The 15,642-nt window shown below is 35.7% G+C and overlaps 1 protein-coding gene across 8 annotated transcripts in view; it reads right to left on the bottom strand.

The window, feature by feature from the left end:
• MME (membrane metalloendopeptidase) overlaps positions 1-15,642 on the bottom strand; it is a 146,191-nt gene that overhangs the window by 14,766 nt on the left and 115,783 nt on the right. For all 8 annotated transcript variants that reach the window (XM_021669536.2, XM_021669535.2, XM_021669539.2 and 5 more), the window contains 2 exons: positions 6,527-6,585; positions 31-150 (listed from right to left, as the gene is read on the bottom strand). In XM_021669536.2, coding sequence (XP_021525211.2) covers positions 31-150; positions 6,527-6,585 — 179 coding nt within the window. The remainder of the gene's footprint in view (positions 1-30; positions 151-6,526; positions 6,586-15,642) is intronic.

Below are 15,642 nucleotides of genomic sequence, written 5' to 3'. Positions count from 1 at the left end.
CAGCCAAAGGAAAATGTCAACTGCACCTACCATTGTCATCGAAGCCATGGGTGATTTCGTGTCCTATGACCATGCCGATGCCCCCATAGTTCAATGAGTTGGACTGCTGGGCACTAAAGAAGGGGGGCTGCAGAATGCCAGCTGGGAAGACTGCAAGGAGAGAAGACAGGGATTATTTGTGGCCTATTTTTTTTTTAATTTTTATTTTCTTAGAGACAATCCTCCCTCCTCAGCCTCCTCAGTAGCTGGGACTACAGGCATATGCCACCATGGCATTATTCAGTGACAGCAGGCTTGGGGTTGGCTTTGTGCTTGCTAATCTGCTGTTCACTATGTCAGTTTCACTTAGTTATATACAAAAACCTTCTGTAACAGAAACCAATGCAGCCACTGCAGACATTTTCTTATGGATGACAACAGAGTTCATCCTGGAGTGGTGCAATAATCTAGGATTTATCATCACCATTCACTTTACGATGGCTTTTAAGACTGTTTTGTGCTGTAAGGAGTTTGGAGCAAAGGGAAGTTATAACCTTCATTCAGAAGGTCCTTTCCCCCTTATAAATATTTGGAAGAAATAGTTTCTTAATAGCACAAGTATTATTTTTAATGTTATTGCAGAAATTGTATCCATCTACAATAATATCTTAAATAAACATTGCCACTGAATTGAAGGTATACCTCAATCACATAACCTTACCTTATTTTCATCAAGGCACTTATGACTACCTCATAGTCTATATATTTCTTTTTTTATGATCAGAGTCCTTCCTTTTCCTGTCTGCCCCAATCCCCTCCACCTCTTCAAATATTAGCCCTTTGAGAGCAGATTTGTGTGTCTGCATATACATGTGTTTATTTTTTATTTCATACTTTTTTCTAGTTTATTATCTAAATGCCTAAAATTGAACAATATGTAAAACTAGAACAGTACCTGGAACAAAATCAGTGCTCAGGAAATGTATTGCATCCATGAATAATCAATGATAAATAAATGAATGATCACTGTAACTTACTAATGTGTCCTAAAGTGTTTAGTAAATAAATAAATGAATTGTAGTTTTCAATATGTCTTCCCTGACATCTGCATTAACTTGCTAACTTCCTTCATTCAGATGTCTCACAAACATGTTACATTTAATGCATCAAACACCAAATTCATTTTCCCGTCTAGGCGCTCAGTCTTTGTATTATGTCTGCTAATGGCACTTGAAGGGTCTCTATCAGCAGAAATAAATATTTCTATTTATCATAGATGCCTCCTTTCTTTTACAGTCTTTTACAAGTCTGCTTAGGCAGAGGCCGGGTGAGGGTAGCTTTCAGGAGCATCTTTGGTTTATCTCCTCCTGTCACTATTCTGTTCACACATCCTCTCATTCCTTGTCTCAAGAATGACTTAATTTCCTAATCAGTCTCCTACTTCCTGTCTCACCCAACTATAATCTATTCTAAATCTTATCTACTCTCTGAATCTATCCTGCAGCCAACTCTGCAGGATAAAGACAACTCTGGGCATCTTCACTCTCCTGCTAAAAGTCTTTGGAAGACTTACCATTGCTCTCTAGGTAAACACATCTTTCTGGCCTGTGACTCCAGGGTCCTCTCCCACATCTCCATCTCCATCATACCTCCCCTCCCCACCCCATTCCAGTATTCTCCTGTAATAGGAGACCAAATATATTTCACTATTTCTGAAATACGCTAATAATAATGTGTCTCATATATAAATATATTCCAAGGAAAGATAATCTATATCTTTTATTAGTATTTATCTCCCCTATTTAATAAAATTTTCAGTCATGTTATTTAGAGATCACTAATCTTTGATCTTAGAAAGAAATTAAAATTAAATTAATTAAATGTTCATTGTTTAGTAATTCTATCTTTAATGGCTAAAAACTCTAGTATTCACTGAATAACTAAAACATTATTTTCTGTAATTAAAAAAAAAACCTTCAGTATCAACACATATTAAGTGCAAAGCCCCTATGCAGGACATTAAGACTACAAAATAAGGGCCCTGATCTTAAGAAATTTAAGATTTAGGCAGCACAGAGTAGCAAATGTTATTTCTTTGTCTTTCAGTTGGGCTGAATACAATATAACCTAGCATGGGCTTCAGGGATAAATATTAGATATTTACAGAGAAGATTTTAAAAATTAGCTGAGCAATTTAATTGCTCTCCAGACTTCTCCAAAAATTTGGAAAGTTGCCATAACATTCAAATGACCCAACAACAAAAAAGTACTTTTGTTCTTAGGGAATTTTGATGAAAGTTATACCTCACGTGTAGCAGCCTGAGCTAAATGGAGCCAGGAAATTATTTTTAGCTTAAAGTATAAAAATTATGTGCAGTACTTTATTAACTTAAAGTGAATACTATCTCCCACACTATGTACTTTGACTAAAATCCACCCATTATATAAAGTGCTGTTATGAAACGTGCTATCAAGACTAAATATTAACTATAAAGATCCTGCTGCTTTAATTATACCCTGATATGCCATTCTTCAGGCAAGTGATAAGACTTTTATGGTTCTTATTAAATATTAGTCTTCAAGTTCAGGTTTGCTAATTATGACCTCCCCTTTTCCTTTGTCAGCTAAATTTCTGTAAGGAGGATTTTCCCCATTAGCCTTATTGCTGTTACTACTAGGTGTCACAGCTGTTGTTTATAACCAACTGCTTAGTTGTGCATTTTTTATGTTCATGATTGTAAACAAGTTAGTTAATTAAATAAGTCACTGGTCTATGAAGCAACGGACTGTGTCTCCTCTTCTCCCTTTTTCTCCTCCCCATCACAACTTCTGTGGTTTGTTTTTTGAAGGCTGCTAGCAATTCAATTTTGGAATATTTCATATAAAGCCTAAGGCAGCAATTAAGCAACTTTTTTTTGGTGGAAAATAATTAAACATCCTTTTTTTGCGGGTAGGGGGGGACAGGGTCTTACTCTGTCACCCAGGCTGGAGTGCAGTGGCGTGGCCTCGGCTCACTGCAACCTCTACCTTCCAGGCAAAAGAAATCCTCCCACCTCAGCCTCTCAAGGTGCTGGGACCACAGGTGAACACCAACATGCCCAGTTAATTTTTTGTAGTCTTTGGTAGAGACGGGGTTTTACCATGTTGCCCAGGCTGGTATCAACTCCTGAGCTCAAGTAATCAGCCCACCTCAGCTTTCCAAAGTACTGGGATTACAGGCATGAGCCACCATGCACAGCCTAAACATTCTTTTTATATTAAATGGAGTAATAATGTGTTTGGAAATAGTCTTAATTTTCAAGTCTGAAAATAAAACTCCTAAGAATGAATAAGACAATTTAGAAAATTTAACTATCTCAAGGTATTTATATTCCACACAGGCTGAACACACTAAAGAACTTATACATTTGAGAAACTGAAAAAAAAATTATTTAAAAAATTATTTCTGCAATTTTAATGAAAAATGAGAATACATTCAATCATTTCCTTGACTGAGATTTTAAGGTTTAATATGATGACAGAAGAGTGCCTAGAACTTACAGAGAACCATGTGACAAAACATTCAAGTGCAGCTTTCCTAATGTTATGGCATGGAGGCCTTCTAGAGCTCCATGAAATAAACATGCAAAGAAGAGGAACAGTGGATTAAGCACTTTTAGTTTGCCTTTCTTGGAAATTGACTTTTTTGTTGATATGAAGAGGTAAGAATGCATACAAATTGGAATGTCGCCTACATATGTGAGTTCTAACGAAATGGTAAAAACTGAATTGAGAAGTAGAAATTATTGATATGAGTAAGTCTCTATATAACAAAACAAATTTTTTTTTAACATAACATAAAATGACCAGTCCCAAGAGAAAGCATATGCAATCAAATCTGGAGTATTTATATGTCTATGTGTGTGTGTAGCGGGGAGAGGGGGTCATTTATGTGGCACATGCTATTCTATACCAACCCTAATTTTGTAATGGACATTATCCCAAATTCATTAAGAGAGTGTTGCAGAAGACATGTATATAGGTATGTCTGTGTGTATTCGTATACACATACACATTTTCTTTGAGACAGAGTCTCACTCTGTCACTCAGACTGGAGTGCAGTGGCATGATCTCAGCTCATTGCAACCCTTGCCTCCTGTGTTCAAGCAGTTCTCCCGCCTCAGCCTCCTGAGTAGCTGGGATTACAGGCACCACCACCATGCCAGGCTAATTTTTGTATTTTTATTAGAGATGGGGTTTCACCATATTGGGTCAGGCTGGTCTCGAACTCCTGACTTCAGTTGATCCACCCACCTTAGACTCCCAAAGTACTGGGATTACAGCATGAGCCACCACGCCCAGCCCACATACACATTTCTATCAAGAAAAAAGATGGATATTTGACTCTTCAACTATTTTTAGTTAAGACAATCCTCACTTTGAAGATTTAAATTTTCAAAGAGAAAAAGTGTACATTTCCAGGATTTCCCCTCTTTATTGTTCAAGAAGCCGACAATCACATAAAAAGAGGTTAACAAGTTTTCTTATTTTATATTTCCATTGGATCTTTAAGGATCTTTGAAAACATCTTTTTTAAATAGTCAGAATTGTTATTATAGCTAATTCTTGATTTGCCAGAGGATTATGTTTATTTTGTGAAATGTTGGGCCACTTTTACCTTCTTTTTCCTTTTTCTTTGTGCTTCTTTGGTTTCAGGACATTAAACTCAAAATGAAAATATTTTCATCTCTTCTCTGATTGGGGAATCTCTGAATTGGGCCCATTTTGAGCCACCTCCAGGGACTTGGGGTAATTCAGAATCAAACAAGGTCCTGTCTTGGCATAAATGCCTTAGCCTGTTCTAGAGAAGGGCTGAAGGACTGAACATGCCAGAGTGGTCCTACTGAGGATGCATCAGCACCAGGTCTGATAGGATCCAGGGTCCTCCCTGGGCTGGACTGAAATGAAGCTGCATCCCTTAGTCTGCCCTAATGCAGAGCTAAGAGGTCTAAGTTGCCTCACTTTGACTTGAAATTCCACTGAAAGTTAATTATTCCATTTGTCTCAGTATCAAATGAACTAGATCCTACACTGACAGAACCACTGAATATTAAAAAGAGGGCTTCAAAGTGAAGACCTTCTAGAGATAAAGGCATTTTAAAACAAGATCTGAATGGTTTCAAAGACTATATTATAAAGGACTGACTGCACAGGTTCTGAAGAGTTGATCATTAAGCAGGTTCTGGTCTGGGTTTTAGCAATCATTTCCCTAGCAGAAAACATTAGCTTAGACTTTGAGCTAAGTAATTTTAACCTGAGTAAACATATCTTACTTATTATTTATATGTTATATAAAACAATCTTTTCTGGGTACTTTATATAATTCATTTTCAGGTCATATACCAAAGTAAATTCCAAATGGATTAAGGTTTTACTCAAAAATAGAAATAATAAAAATACTAGAAGAAAATGTAGATAATTTCTTAACTCTTGACTTGAAAGCAATAGGGAAAGGTATAATCAAACTTTAACATAAAAATATATAGTTTATTTAAAGGTTAGTTATTTTTAACCAATGATAAATATCTTATAAGATTTTTTATAATTTCTAATCTAATTGGTAATAGAATTAAATAAAAATGAGGCTTACAACAGACTCTGAGATGCAAGAAGAATGGTTTAGAATAATGCTGAGGTTTTCATCTCTCTTAATTCTAGTGCACCTGAAGAACTGAGTGCACCAGTAGAAGTCTGCTCTACTATTTGTTTAGAATATTTCTGGCAGTACTGAATCAGCTGAGTACTTTCTAATGCTAAAATCCCCTTGGAAAAAAAATGGCCAATGTATGTGATAAGTGATATAAAGGTCAAAGATGTCCAGGCCTTCCCAGGAAGAGAAAACTATTTTGTCATATTATGTCATTCAGTTATTCATCATATATGATAATTTATTCATGTATTAATTTATGCATACATATTTAATAATACTATTAGTGAACATATGAATTTTTTTCTTTTTTTATCCAATGTGGTTAGGTAAATACAATTTCAAATAGTTCAATCTAATATAATTGAGCTTCCAACTTTCTAAACCCGTTGGAGCCTTTCTGAATGAAGATGACATAGAATAGGACCATCTCTCATAGAGCCAGCATACAGAATTGCCAAGATTGGATCTGTGAAAAGTTGGCTTTTGAAACCTTAAACCACTTTAAGAAGCTAATGCTTAATGAGTCTTAAAGTAAATATAACTTTATATAGATCTATTTAAGGGACTTAAAAAAATACTTAAAAATAAAGATATTCAAAAACACAATAAATTATTTTAGATATAAGTAGGAATATTGTAAAAGAAACAAAACTACTTAATGTGATTTGTACTAATTTGAATTTTCCTATTATAGTGAAAAAAGTTATTGGATTCATTTATTTTCAAGAAATGTATTCAATAGATCAATAACTCAGCCTCAGCAGTGCTTGTTTAGAGGTATTGTAATCGGTCATACAATGTGCTACAGTTTGGGAACAATAGAGAAATATTAAATAATTATTTAAGAATACATCTTACCTATCTGATTTCTTCCTGAAGAGTAAAATGCATTGACTACAGCTGCTCCGCTTATCCACCTGCAGAAAGCATAAGAACTCATTACAAATGATACTGCATTATCTGATTCAATCCACTCATACAATTAAAGCATTATTACTATTCCTAGATTAATCTTACCTATCTGTTTGAAACATGATCAACAAATAAAAATTGGCTCATTAGGTGAGAGCACTTTTGAAAGTATTTCTATTTCTTGAAAAACATCAGCATATATTCAAGTCTGTAATCTTTTATTTGCATGAATTTTTATGGAGGCATCTGATATTGCAAAACCTATTAAAATGTATCACTTCTGAAATTGCAATGGGTTAAGATTGCATTAAAATTTATTTAGCTTTATGTTCCTGATACTAGGTAACTATGACAACAATTCTGGAGCAGTTGACGGAATACTGAAGTGTGGATCATTAAAACTTCAGATTCAAGTATATTAAAAATAATTAATTCCTGGTTTACAAAGAACCTTTTTGGGAACTAAGATATCTCAAGTAGTTGTCTCAGAGTAATATGTCTCTGATTATTGCCACTTAAAAGTATTTTCAAAAAACGCAACACTCCAGCTAATTGAGCAAAGAAATATTTTTGTATGCCTTTAAAACGAAACCCAGGTCATTCTTAAGTAGAGTTGTCTGTCTGTCTGTCTCTCTATACCATGTCTTAGGCTCTATATAGAATCTAGAGACGTTGTAAAATACAGTTCCTGACTTCAGGAAATGATAGTTCAGTTGAGGAGATGAGAAAAATGCATAAATAACTATAGGATGAATGAGAAAATGGAAAAAAATGGCTCCTGCATGATAATTTGAGGGATGAGGCTAGGAATCAAAGTTACCATGGCTTTCTGCTTAGATGTTATAAAGACTGCATATTAATAATCATGTGTTAAAAAAATTTGGTGCAACAGAATTAAAATTCTCACCTTAAAAGACTATTATATATATATCATTATTTACTCATTGGAAAAATGGACACTGCTTGACTTCAAATAACCTCTTAAATGTCAGCTCACATGCATGCACTTAAGATAATCATATATCATCCACTAATGGCTTCACTGCAGATATTGTACTTTCATGGCAACTGTTAGCAAGACTATTATTCTCCTACTGACAGAAGAAATGTACAGTAATTAGTACAATGCGGTTATATCAGAACTGTTTCTAGACCCTGCTTTGCAGGTGAGCTGTACAAAGTCAGCTGCCCAAATCAGCACTTTAGTTACAATGTCAGTAACTATTGTGGAATGTCAGAGGTAAATTTTATTTTGATCTCTTAAAAATAACTAGCAGAGGACAATAAATAACAACTGACTGATAAATTCTAAGAATGGGTTTTCTCTCCAACAACTTGATAAGACTTTTAATATAAAGGATGTGGGACTTTAAAAAACAATCTGGTTAACATTTCTGTGAAGTTTTCTTCAGGAAGAAAATAAGCTTGGAGATGGGGAAGAATGATTGATCAATGTGTTTCTTTCTTAGTTTGTGACTGCTGTTGTTTTAAATTGAGAAAGCATTTTTAAACAGGATGGGGGGACTGATATATCAGTCCTCCTTAATTTCCTCACAGCTGAGTCATCAGTATTTTGATATTTCTTGCAGGTTGATGATTACAACAATATAATTTTATTTATTTTAATTAAACTCTATTTGCTTCCCACATAATTTGTGGGGACTCACAAGAAAAACATGTATTTGTAAACCCAGGGATATTAGACTAGAACTGAGAGATCAGAAACTATGTAGAACAAGTAGATTTCATTTATGTGACTAAGAAATATTATAAAAGAAAATACTTATATAAACAAAATCATGATTAGAAAATATATTATGACTATGTTTATATATATTCAAACAGTTACTATAATTCAGTTTCAGATATGGTACCAAGCTGCCTGGCAAGAAGGTCAAAATGGAAAATGTGCTCTTAGTACTCCTGGGGGAAACATTGTTCCTCGCATAATTTGAAAAAGGTAATTCTGATGTGTCCTCGACATTTTCATAGCAAACATGGCAGCAAATTTTACATGTAAATAGCTTATAGTTTTTAATTGCTATAAAAGTTAATTTAAAAGGTACCTAGATCCCAGTGGTTTTAGGGTTCAGTTTCTCAGCTGTGAACTTCTGGTTTAGTGACAGTAAATTCTACATGGGCTTTTACAGGTCCTTACAAATAATAGTTGCAGATTGTTTGAGTCTGGACTAGTCAAAAATCTGAATATTGAAATAGAAAAGGTGCCAATCCAAATTGTTTAAATTGTTATTACAGAGGGGAGGAACTAGATATATGAAACTAATGTTTCAGGTAACAGTAGATCAGAAAAATAGGACACAAATGAATGAGGTTTATATATTATCCATCTTGTGTCTATTGCTTTTGTAAAAACAGATGTCATACCTTTTGTTTTAGTGCTTCTCTGCTCTTCTGTTACATTACTTTGAGGGCTTTAAGACTGCATTTTGATTTATGTTTGTAACTTTCCAGCAGGGAGAGTTTTGCATATTAAAATGTCCACTGTGAATTATACCTTTAAGAAAATAGGTAGCTATTTATGACCACCAAACATTCAAATAAAATTAGAATTATGGCAGTTGGGCTTACACAGCATGAGTGTATAGGTATTTGCCTTTTCTCCTTTGAGATCTTTCTTGATGTGTCCTCAAACCACTCTGGGGAATTACCAAAAGCACAGGACATTTTGTCCCTGGTAACGATCAGAACTAGAAGTACCACGGTTAGACCATTACATCTTAAATAGGGTGATGATAACAGCTATAGACTGAATGTCTAATATTTGTGGTCAATCATGAAATATCTCACAATGTTGATGTAAAAGCTAAATTAACAGGGCCAACTAAACAGTGATGTAACAAAAACTGGAAGTTATTTTGATTTGAATGCAGTCCAAATTTGACCCTGACTGGCAACACAGAGAAGAGAAAATTCACACAGAAGAGAAAGTGAAATGGTGGTGATTCTTGCCCTAAAATAATAGATAGTGTAGGTTACCTGAAGATATCTTTGAAGTGTAGAGGCCAAACACTAACAGCCTCCACAGAGCAGTATCAGACTTGAGAGATGAAGCACTGTGTTCTTCCATTTCTCATCCTTTCTCCAGTGGTCTGTATGTATATGAATGTGGGGTGTATGTGGTATGAAGTGAAGAGTGGGGAAGCAGGAAGAAAGAAACTGTATTTTTAATTTCTGAGATGTAATTTTGTCAGGTAAGCTTATTCTTGTTTGGGAGCATTCGGCAGTAAAGCAAAGAGGGGCCGCTAGAAGCAGCATGGCTCCTCAAAGCTGAGCTAACAATGTGGGTGGTGAATAGAACTGAAATATACTTGACAGAGGAGCCAGGTGTTTCTTTTCTAACTCTTATTACCCTGAAGAAGCTTAGTGCTGATGAATTTCACACACACATAGTAGTGTGCAGAAATCATTTTTATAGCTGGGAAGAAAAGCAGAAGACAACAGACTGATCCTATAGCCTTTTGGATATAATAAACCCACTAGATTGCAAAAGCACCTAGAATAAATTTTTTTCACCTACTCTCGTGTAACTTAAAAATTTAAAACAACAAAATTGTTATGCGCCTTTACTGCAAGCGTTCAATTTCTCAGCATTTAGTAGTCTCAAAGCAACTCATTTGAAATCAGCAGTGCAATATGATAGTTTTTCTGTCTTCCTCCAGTCCCCTGGGTGGAAAGAATTCTTATCTTATAGAATCACAACATCACTGCAGTCCTTTACATTTATCAGTATTCTCTCATCAAGACTTCAAAGTTTTCCATATACTTTCATTCATCTTTCAAACCATTCATATAATATGTTTGCAGGTACAGAAACTGAGGCACAATATGGTTATTAAACTCTTTCCTAATATACATACAAACTAAGTTATATAATTGGGAAAATAATATTTAAACTAAGAAAAATAGGAACCTGCTCACCTTACAATCAAATCTACTCCTAAGCTGCGGATCTGCATCATACACAAAATTTCATTACAGGGATTAATGCCATTTTTTGCCATCCTCTTTAAAAATGAAGAGATCATTTCTTGCTACTATGTCACACTGGGTTACTATTTAACAAGCACCTAAGTTATGTGCCAGGTGTATGACACAACATACAACACAACCATGCAAGACAAAAGTGAAGTGATTATCACCAGATTATAAAGAAAAAAATCTACATTCAGAGGTTAGGAGGCAAAGCAGGAATTCTGACTCAGGTCTACTCCCTCATTCCCTGACCCTATCTGTAAGTGTAACTTTTTACACAAAGGCAAAAGCACAGTAGGATCAAAGAACTTCTATTGTCGTGTAATGGTTGTTAACATAAGTGAAGTACTCCCAGTGACTTACCTGAATCTGTCTGAGGCTAAGACTCTCATTCTGACACTAACCTGGGAGAAGCCATTTCTCTTTCAACAAAAGGTAATGGAAAATTACTACTTCTTTCTTAGATGTTACGAGTTGTTCGCGTATAGTTCTGTTTGGCAATAAGGCATAATATTTTTAGTCTTCGCTAGCCTTATATATGTGTACATGCACATATGTGTGCACACACTCTTGCTATGCTAAATTCAGAAAAATTCCCAATTTCAGAGACACAGGAGTGGGTGGATTGTTTCTGTCAGAATTTTCTTTGGTGATCTTTCTCCTGATTTAAAGTAATTCCGAGAACTTCCAGGAACTGAAACCGATTCCATACTGTATAACACTCAGTACTTACATAACTTGACATAAAACTATTGTCTACCTAGCTCATGAGAAGGTAACTCCATGAAGGCAGGAATATTCCGTGTTTTGTTCTTAATTGAATCCCTAGGGCTAAGACCAGTGGTGGGAGCATAGTAGGCACTCAGCTCTTTAGGCCTTGGTATATCATTGGGTCCTCCAAGCTCCCGGAGGGCTGACCCATTTTATCTGGTGACTCTAAGAAGGCAGAGGGCACTGTTGCAATGCACATTGTAGCAGAAGCCGTGCACCACTGAATGTTGTCCTTTCAAGAGATTATACTTTTTGTTTTGTTTTGTTTTTAAAAAGAACTACCTGAAACTTCAACCTTTAAATTATTCAGCTTCCTTTTCTAATTCCCCTTCCTGCTCTGGAAAACAAAACTAACTAAAGTAAACAGAATCCCTCATCAAATGCTAACTAAAAAGCAGAAATCTTTTTGCCAATAAAACATATTTTGCTTACAACCCCAAAACACATTGAAAATCTGCAGACTTTGTTGGCTTAATGGAAGCATAATGGCAAAAATCTAAAACTTTTGTCTGTTACAACATGTGCAGAACACGAGGATGCCATGGCAGATACTGCCTTGGGAAATTACAGTGATTTGTTCAAGTTTAGTCAATCCCTTCTTTCTGGCTAATACTTGCTGAGTCAAATAATCTTTTTTACAAATCATCTCCGTCTACATTTATGGAGATAAATCATTTGCCTCAAGTGTCCGGTCTCTGCCTGCGCACCCTGGATAGACTCAACTTTCCACTGCTAGGCGATCATACTCACCCATATAGTTCTGCATAATTATTTTTCCTTTGATACCCAAGTTGAACTATAAAGAACGTAACTAGAAAGAAGATTGGTTCTAGAAACATCAGTGAAGTGGAAAAATCAGAAAGGATATTTTAGAAAGAAGAGAGGTACTTCTTTGCCACTCAAGAAGGTGTTTTTTTTCTCTTGGATTATTTGATGTGGAGAAGCCAAAGAGGAAAACTTCCTGACTCCTATGAAAACTTCACAGTAAGGTCCACAGAACTTTAGTGCCAGAAAGAACCTTAAACATATTCTACAGTCTAGCGCAGCCTACTCGTTTTTATAAATAAGGAAACCGCAGGGCTTTTAAAAGGCCACAGGTAGTGAATGGCAGAACTGGGACACTAAAAGAGTATTGGGCACTCATCTCAGTGGCAAAACTAGCGTCACTTCCTAGGGTGCCAACTGCTGTGCCATTTTTGGGAGTGCTGGCCTCTCAGGAATTTCTATATGCACCATGGAATCACAGATGTTGAGCTGCCAGCCTTAGGGGTTCCACTTATTTCAGGGGTGTGCCACCATCCAATTGGACGAGATTAGAAAAAAAACACCATGTTTGAAGCAACCAAGGGGAAGACAGAAACGAGCCCATTTTTGTTTGTCTTTAGTGAATCCTCTGTTCACCTCAATATCAATTTAAATGATGACATATTGATTCCAGAGGATATTTTATTAATAAGTCAAGGTTTAATTGTGGTTTGAAAAAAGTGTTGTTCTAGCACTTTGTTTCCTGGTAATGGCACCAACCAAACCCTGCCTTTCATCAGATTTGATTTTTAATCACCTGCCCCTTAAGATCATAGCCTTGAGTAAAGGGCAACATCTTGTTCACCTCTTTATCCTCTATTGTGTTTAGCACCGTGCTCTACACAGAGTAGTTGCTCAATAAATGTTTATTGACCTGGCTCCTGTCAATGTTATTGTGCTTTCATTTTGATGCAGAACAGCCAGAGAGACGCAGCAATGAAATTCCTTTTTGTACTTTATAAAAAGTTAACTCCAGGGCTCAACAGTTATGATTCACAAACACTAGCAACAATTATATCACAGAAAGTTCTGTCCTGAGAAACTAACAAAATAACATCGTCTAAAAACAACATTTTGTTTTGTTTTGTTCTTGTACATCTTTTTCTTTAGAGATTTATGTTTGCTCTATGAACTTTAAATGAAGATTCATGTTACTAAAAGTAAATATTTTAGAAATATTACTAAGTAACCAATGGATATTATATTCCTGACCCAGCCCTATTTCTATGTTATAATGATATGTTTAAAATTCTTTACAAACTGGTGCCAAATCCTTAAAAGACATAATGTTTGAGAAGGTTTTGGAAACACATACTAAGCATCAGAAACCACATGAACTAATAGCTTTTGAAATTTAAACCCCTGTCCTTTGCAGCTGCCAGCCGCTCATAAGAACAGAGGGAGGCCCTTTTAGCCAAATGATTAACTTGGGTGTCTCACGTGCAGACTTCCTGAGTTTTTCAATTTCTTGGATTTGTTAAAGATGATGTGCATCTTCACCAGCCATGATGGTAAAATGTTTGGATGTGACCATTCTTATTTAGCATTATCACAAATTGGCAATTTTATCATTTATTCACCACATAAACATTTATGAAGAGCTACATTATGTTCATTAGTGTTTAAGCTCGGGTGACAGAAATATCTGGTTTCTGCTTTCAACAGGGGCTAGTCCAACTAAATGTAGTAAAATGTACTGGAACTTTGACCAAAACGTGCAAAGTGTAGTGCAGCCCAAGGCAAAGGGAAATACGCAGTGGGGTGCTATGAGGAAGGAGGTGATACTTAACATTTAATTGAAGCGTGTGTAGGTTTCTGTTAGGTGAACCAGGGCATAAAGGGTGGTCCAGAGAAGGAGAGCAAGACACGGGAAAGACAGAGAAAAGATATGGAAATAATTCATATGGCTGGAACTTCGGGGAATGGTGAGGTGTAGGATGAATGTGAAGGAACTATGGAGAGCTAGTGTGGGGTATGAAGAGCCTTGGTTCTCTTTTCAAAGATGTCACACATCATAAGACAGGCAACAGGGACACACTGAAGTGCTTTCATCAGGAAATAACACGCCAATTTGTGACTTCAAAAAAAATCTCTAAGGTAGCAGTGTGGAGGATAAACTGAAGGTATATAAGATGATTGGTAATAAAAATTAGGATAATAACTTAGATGAGTCGACGACCAATGAGAAATGTCTGAATTACAGAGGTGACCATGGGAATGGTGAGCTGGAGATCCCCTTTCCCCATTCCTACATCATATTTAATTAACAGCTGGTGGATGCAGACTTTTTAAAATGGAGATTTGAATTAACTATCACTGTATATGTCAGGAATAACAGAAAGGTATCAGTCTAGGATGATTAAAATGAGTCCCTGGTTTCTCTCTTGGTAGCAGTAAAATGGAGGTTGTTAGAAAATTGGCAGATATTAATTTTTGCCTAAATGACAAATGCTGTGTTTGTAGATTCAGTAAGACATCTACATGGAGAAGTTTCATAAGCATCTAGACATTTGGATTTGAACCTCAGCAAATGGATCTGAGTCAAACACAAATATTCAGCTAACATGATGATGATAGAAGATATCAAGAAGTATATGAGTTTGCCCAGTGAGAGCAGTGAACTGGGGAAAAAATGTGTCTAGAGGTTTACTGTTTGGCGAATTGAATTTATATTAGTTGCCTCCTTGAAAATTTAATGCATCATCATTTCTCTAAAGTATCCTACAATATAACCCTACAAAAGTCTAAACTCTGTACCCTCAATTTTGGGTATGCACACATATTTCTCTTTCGAGACTTTGGGAGTGAGGATCTTGAGCATCTGAAAATGTAATTCTCTGAGCTGTAACTACAGGCTATGTGAAAAAGTAGAAGCAATAGGAATTATCTCTCTAAACATACATAGTAAGGACTTGAACTTGGTGCCCCATAAAAAAGAAAAGAAAAAAGAGTAATGACTTTATTGCTATTTAAGCAGGCTCAAAATAAGTCAGTAATTTTTCCTGCAAGAAACCTTAATAAAATAAGAGGAGCTTTGATCATGTTGTATCCTAGAGGGCTCAGTCTTAATGATTTGATGCAATTACTGTCAGAGGGTTTCTGATTATTTTGGAGGATAAAAATAAATTTTAAACCTAAACTGCCAAGTGAAAGGCATCATCTTGTGAAAATTCCATAAAATTGAATATGAATAGGAATGATGTCATACAAAAAGGAACTAACACTAACTCAGGGGTTCTCATTTGGTGGGTGGTACTTAAAAAGAATACCAGTAACTGGGTTCCAGCTACAGAGCAATTACATCACGTTCTAGGGTGCTTGAGTTGGGGAATCAGTATTTTTTTAAATGTTCCCCAGGTGATTATAATGTGCAGCTAGAGTTTTGAACCTTTGTATCTGGTAAACAGGCAGAATATAGGAAAGGAAGAAAAACTGGCTCTGTATAGCAAAGAAGACCTCAGAATTCATATTGCATTTCTGATCATCAGAAGCTC

Source organism: Aotus nancymaae, unplaced genomic scaffold (assembly GCF_030222135.1).
Source record: "Aotus nancymaae isolate 86718 unplaced genomic scaffold, 86718_ANA_hifiasm-v0.15.2.pri h1tg000019l, whole genome shotgun sequence".
NCBI classification, from domain to species: Eukaryota; Metazoa; Chordata; class Mammalia; order Primates; family Aotidae; genus Aotus; species Aotus nancymaae.
The sequence above is the reverse complement of the archived record's forward strand: the minus strand, read 5'-3'. Positions and strand labels throughout refer to the sequence as shown.